This window comes from Sphaeramia orbicularis, chromosome 19, assembly GCF_902148855.1.
Source record: "Sphaeramia orbicularis chromosome 19, fSphaOr1.1, whole genome shotgun sequence".
NCBI classification, from domain to species: domain Eukaryota; kingdom Metazoa; phylum Chordata; class Actinopteri; order Kurtiformes; family Apogonidae; genus Sphaeramia; species Sphaeramia orbicularis.
The window spans coordinates 50,252,144-50,259,034 of NC_043975.1; the positions used below are offsets into that span (position 1 = coordinate 50,252,144).

Consider the following 6,891-nt stretch of genomic DNA (forward strand, 5'->3'; position numbering starts at 1 on the left):
TTAAATTCTAATTATCATGATAACTGTGTTTGATTACCGCATCTATATAAAGATACGCTTTTATGTCAAATAATTGAGTATAATTTTAATTTATTACAATTTTGATTTTCTATACCTAATATTTGGAACCAATATTCACTTTTAAAGTCTTTGAAAAGGTTCGTTAAGCATTTTTGTGTTATTTCTGCAATAAATTAGATACATTTTTCAAATCAGATTTTATATATTTTGTGTTTTTTGTCCTTTTGTGTTTTTATAGTAGGTTAAAGTGAAAAAATAATAGACAGATGATCTAGATGAAGTTGTGCTGAAAAAACAGATCCCACACATGGGTATAGTAAACATTTGTTTCTATAGTATATAAAGGTAAAATCAAAAGGACTGAAAAACAGACAGAATAGACTCAGACCACTAAGGGTTAATATGTGAATGTTTCTGACACAGAAGGAACAGTGGGACTGTTATTTTATTAGTTTTTTGTTGTTGTTTTCAAAATACAACTTGGTTAAATTCTTTCAGTGTGTGTATCAGTACTTTTTGAACATTTTGAGCACAATTTCAACAATACCATGATAATAATGATAACCGTGATAATTTTGGTCACAATGACCGAGATATGAAATTTTCAAATGGTTCCATCCCTATTTGTGATATAACATTAGATCCTGTTCCGATCAAATAAAAATGTGTTTAGTATTTGTGCAGATTTCTGCTGTAATTCAGTTCTTCAAGGAAATAATCTTTTTTTTTTTAAAAAAAAGAAACAAACCAAAAATTGCCTTTTTAACAGTGTCATGATATATCATGATATATTGTATCGTGATCCTAGTATTGTGATTTGTATCATATCACCAGATTCTTGCCGATACACAGCCCTAATTGATTTTAAGAAACAACAAGAAAAGCACTCGGAGAGCACAGACCTCTGCCAAGTCAGATCTGCCCCCCCCCCCCCCCCCCCCGCATTTTGTTCATTATTTTCTTCATTTTTCTTCATTTTGTTTTTAGATTTTCTTCATTTTTCTTCATTTTGTTTTTATATTTTCTTCATTTTTCTTCATTTTGTTTTTAGATTTTTCTTCATTTTGTTCATTATTTTCTTCATTTTTCTTCATTTTGTTTTTATATTTTCTTCATTTTTCTTCATTTTGTTTTTAGACTTTTCTTCATTTTGTTCATTATTTTCTTCATTTTTCTTCATTTTGTTTTTATATTTTCTTCATTTTTCTTCATTTTGTTCATTATTTTCTTCATTTTTCTTCATTTTGTTTTTATATTTTCTTCATTTTTCTTCATTTTGTTTTTATATTTTTCTTCATTTTGTTTATTATTTTCTTCATTTTTCTTCATTTTGTTTTTATATTTTCTTCATTTTTCTTCATTTTGTTCATTATTTTCTTCATTTTTCTTCATTTTGTTTTTATATTTTCTTCATTTTTCTTCATTTTGTTTTTATATTTTTCTTCATTTTGTTCATTATTTTCTTCATTTTTCTTCATTTTGTTTTTATATTTTCTTCATTGTTCTTCATTTTGTTCATTATTTTCTTCATTTTTCTTCATTTTGTTTTTATATTTTCTTCATTTTTCTTCATTTTGTTCATTATTTTCTTCATTTTTCTTCATTTTGTTTTATATTTTCTTCATTTTTCTTCATTTTGTTCATTATTTTCTTCATTTTTCTTCATTTTGTTTTTATATTTTCTTCATTTTTCTTCATTTTATTTTTATATTTTTCTTCATTTTCATTATTTTCTTCATTTTTCTTCATTTTGTTTTTATATTTTCTTCATTTTGTTCATTATTTTCTTCATTTTTCTTCATTTTGTTTTTATATTTTTCTTCATTTTGTTCATTATTTTCTTCATTTTTCTTCATTTTGTTTTTATATTTTTCTTCATTGTTCTTCATTTTGTTCATTATTTTCTTCATTTTTCTTCATTTTGTTTTTATATTTTTCTTCATTTTTCTTCATTTTGTTCATTATTTTCTTCATTTTTCTTCATTTTGTTTTTATATTTTCTTAATTTTTCTTCATTTTGTTCATTATTTTCTTCATTTTTCTTCATTTTGTTTTATATTTTCTTAATTTTTCTTCATTTTGTTCATTGTTTTCTTCATTTTTCTTCATTTTGTTTTATGTTCATTTTTGTTCATTTTGTTCAACATTTTCTTCATTTTTGGTCATTTTGTTTTTATATTTTCTTAATTTTTCTTCATTATGTTTTTATATTCATTTTTCTTAATTTTGTTCAATATTTATATATTTTTTATTTTTGTGCATTTTGTTCATTATTTTCTTCATTTGTGTTCATTCTGATGATGTGAGTCCACTCCTCCTTCTGACTGGACCAACCCCTCCCATCACCACTAAAATGTAATAATTTCTTCCTTGTGCCAGTATCAACATTTCCTGAAAATTTCCCGAAAATCCGTCCATAACTTTTTGAGTTATCTTGCTAATAAACAAACAAACAAACAAACACACAAAGCAAAGTGACCACAGTACGTCCTGGCGGAGGTAATTATGGTGCATCCCAGTCCTCTTTGTCATACTTACACTGGGACAGTATTTTTTTCACATTCTGTGAATTACACAAACTGGTTGTTTCCTGGAACAGCCACTCATTTTCATATGGGTCAGCAGGATAAACTCAGGTTCAGCCAAGTGGACGAACATGTGGAGACACAAACGTCTTCCCGTTGCCCCGCCCACCTCAGCCCCCGCCTCAGTGCACATCTGAGACCCTGGTACAGACTGGTACGGTGTCCCGGCCTCTGATTTATTGTCCCATTATATGTTTGTTCTGCTGTGTTTACAGACCGTTCACTGAGCAGATCTACAAAGACAGGAGTCAACACCGCAAACAGCACTGAGCGCCTCCGGAAGGTTCCTGCTCTGACACATGGACCCAACGGCCAACGCCGTGCAGCTCCACTCACGTTTTAGGAAGTGTTTTGCAGAAATTTGAATTAATCCAGAAACTGTGTGTAATCCAAATATGACCCACATGGACGGAGGATGACGAGGAACAGTTTGATAGTGTTCATGTTTTCTTCATAATAAACTTTGTATTTCTGCACTTTTATGAACATCTGCATGGTCAGTGAATTTCATGGATGAAAATGACTGGTCCGGCCCACTTCAGATCAAACTGGGCTGAATGTGGAACCTGAACTAAAATGACTTCCATACTCCTTTGTTACAGCTATTTTTGTGATGACATCCAAATGAGTTTTCTCAACATGTAACCTTTCCTGATCACCTTTTATTATGAAATTACTGAGTGAAATTCCAGTGAAAATCAGTCCTTTTCATCCATTAAATTCACTGACCGTGCAGATCACAGGTGTCAAACATGCGGCCCGGGGCCCAAATCCGGCCCTCCAAAGGGTCCAAGTCCGGCCCTTGGGATGAATTTATGAAATGCAAAAATTACACTGAAGATATCAATAATCCTTTTAGTTCAGGTTCCACATTTAGACCAAAATGATCTCAAGTGGGTCAGACCAGTCAAATACTATCATAAGAACCTAGAAATACTCACAGCTTCAAATTGCTGTCTTAGTAAATGTAAATATTTCCATGTATTTACACTAAAACAAAGTATAATTTCACAAAAAACTGTGAATAACCTGAACAAATATGAACAACCTGAAATATTTTAAGAGAAGTAAGTGCAATTTTAACAATATTCTGTCTGTTATTAAATGTTTTGTGTGTTTGTAGATCCACTGTGATCTGTACGTTCTAATAAACATGTGGAAATGATAAAGTGAGGCAGAATATTGTTGAAATTACACTGATTTTTTTCAGTTTGTTCATTTTATTGACATTGTTTGAAAGGATAGTTGGTAGATGTAAACATTTTATTGTTTAATTTTACATTTTTCACTCTAAAACATAGAGAAAATTTTGGAGTTGACATTATTTATCTATAATTATGTTCTTATTTGACTGGTTCGGCCCACTGCAGATCAAATTTAGCTGAATGTGGAACTGAACTAACATGAGTTTGACAGCCCTGATGTAGATGTTCATGAAAGTGCAGAAATTCAAAGTTTATTATATGAACCCTTTCATGCATAGGTCACTCCAGTGGACAGTTCTTCTGCAGCTGTTCTCTTGTATATTCATGGGTTTGGTTGTTTTAGTTCCATATCAGCCAACACAGTGGACACTAATGCACCATCCCATAATACACTGACATTCAGACCATTACTGTAACTGTGCTGTTCTAGATAAACCTGATCTGCACTGACATGATTGAATGTAAATCAGTTGTTATTTGTTAGACAAAAAGGGTTTATTTTTTGCATATTATCTCCATGAAGTGAGTGATTACCAGCATTAGAATATGTTCAAATGTGAGAAGACATCAGATTAGCAGCATTAAAAATGGTTTTATTTCATTGTTTTCATATCACTTTCTGATATTGGGTTTTAAACACATGTGTTTTTTACTTCAAAAATTAAATGCATGGATATTTTTGTAACTCCATAGAAAAAAAAACTCGATCACATAGTTTTTTTCATGCCTAAGGAGGAATAAAAACACTCAAAAAATAAATCTTGACTCAGGTTCTCACAATTCATGCATGAAAGGGTTAAAACAGAAAACTGAGAAAAAAGAGATTTTTTTCAGCTAAATATATAATTAAATGAATGTAAAAAACAAGCATCTACAACCACTGTTCTGTCTTTTCCTGGTGACTCTGATGTAGAATATTTCTGCATTGACTGTGGAGCCTCTGGATGTCCTAATAAAGACACATGTGATGTTGTGGGAAAGCTGTGAAACTGTTTTACCTCAGTTATTTCAGTGCATTAATAGGACTGTTAGTTCATAAGTCATTAAACATTCAGATCAGTTGATGGTTGGCGTCACCAGTGGCTGTTTGTGAGCATTAAATACAATTTAAAGTCTGTGTATGAGTTTCAGAGATAGAGATCGTTATCCTCTGATCATAATCACCTAACTCATACACAAATGGACAAAAGTATGTGGACACGTTGAATTCAGGTGTTTCTTTTCTAACAGGAGTCTGGGATACAAAACAAGACTGACTAATGTAAGGATGTAATGATTACCGGTATAATGATAAACTGCGGTAAAATTGCAGACAGTTAGTATTAGCGTTTAAATTCTAATTATCGTGATAACCGTGTTTGATTACTGCACATTTTTGGAGAAAACGCCGATGTAAAGATCTGCTTTTATGTCAAATATTTGAGTATAGTTTTAATTTATTACAATTTTAATTTTCTATACCTAATATTTGGAACTAATATTCACTTTGAAAGTCTTTGAAAATGTTCATTAAGCATCTGTGTGTTATTTATGCAATAAATTATATACATTTTTCAAATCAGATTTTTTAAATATTTTTTTGTGTTTTCTGGCTTTTTATTTTAATATAGTCGGTTAAAGTGAAAAAAAATAATAGGCAGTTAATATAAATGAAGTTGTGCTGAAAAAACAGATCCCAAACATGGGTATAGTAAACATTTGTTTCTATAGTATATAAAGGCCAAATCAAAAGGACTGAAAAACAGACAAAATAGACTCAGACCACTAAGGGTTAATATTTGAATGTTTCTGCCAAGAGAAAGTGAATTTTGCCAATTATTATTATTATTATTATTTTTTTTTTTTTTTTTTTTTTTTTTTTTCAAAATACAGCTTGGTTAAATTCTTTCAGTGTGTGTATCAGTACTTTTTGAACATTCTGAGCACAATTTCAACAGTACCGTGATAATAATGATAACCGTGATAATTTTGGTCACAATAACCGTGATATGAAATGTTCATATCGTTACATCCCTAGACAAATGTCATAATATACTTTTATATTGGGATAAATATCCTATTGATTATTAATATTGATGTTTCTTTGTCAAATCCTCATGAACAGGACATCTTACAGCTGTAGACATGATGTGTCCCAATATTTATGTCCATATAGTTTAATAATCAATATTTCCTTAAAGTTTAATGGGAGATTTTTCTTTCTCAGTGAGATGTGAAGAAAGTAGATGGTTAGTTGTGGTAGACAATTATTATTTACAGTCATATTTTACAAATTTAGAGGTAGAACATTTAAAATCATAGACATGGGTTAAAAAAATGAATAAATAAAAATGTTAAATCAATGTTGAGAGAAATGAAGTTAAAACCACCACAGAGTCATTTTAGAAGCAAAGATAACAATTTAAACCAACCTAACCAGTGCAATGATATTTATCCCATAATATGAAACTATATTATGACATTTGTCATTTTTGTTTTGTATCCCAGACCCCTGTTAGAAAAGAAACACCTGAATTCAACATGTCCACATACTTTTGTCCATTTGTGTATGAGTTTGGTAATTATGTTATGAGGATAATGATATGTTAACACAGGGCTGACAAACTCATGTTAGTTCAGTTCCACATACAGCCCAATCTGACCTGCAGTGGGCCGGAGATGATTAAAATAATAACACAATACATAAATAATATCAGTTCCAAAATTTGTATGTCTAATTTCAATGTTTTAGAGTGAAAAAAGTAAAATTACTGTATACTATCAAAATTTTTACACCCTCAAACTATCCTTTAAAAAAATGTGGAAAAACATGAACAACCATGCCCAAAATTAAATTTATTAAGAAAAAAAGTGCAATTTTAAAAATTTATGCCATTATTTGGCCTCAGCTTCTCATTTTCACATGTTCATTCCAACTTTCAGATCCCAGTGGATCTACAAATACACAAAACATTTAATAACAGACAGAATATTGGTACAATTATTCTTAATTCTCCTAAGACATTTCAGGTTGTTCATGTTTGTTCAGGTTTTTCACATTTTTTGTAAAAGGCTAGTCTGTAAATGTTAACATTTGTGTA

At 30.2% G+C, this 6,891-nt stretch overlaps 1 protein-coding gene across 1 annotated transcript in view; it reads left to right on the top strand.

The window, feature by feature from the left end:
- Nucleotides 1–3,431, top strand: part of pemt (phosphatidylethanolamine N-methyltransferase) — a 174,520-nt gene extending 171,089 nt beyond the window's left edge. Inside the window, exon 7 of the mRNA XM_030122565.1 lies at nt 2,822–3,431. Coding sequence (XP_029978425.1) covers nt 2,822–2,876 — 55 coding nt within the window. The 3' untranslated portion in view covers nt 2,877–3,431. The remainder of the gene's footprint in view (nt 1–2,821) is intronic.
- Nucleotides 3,432–6,891: the final 3,460 nt, after the last annotated feature.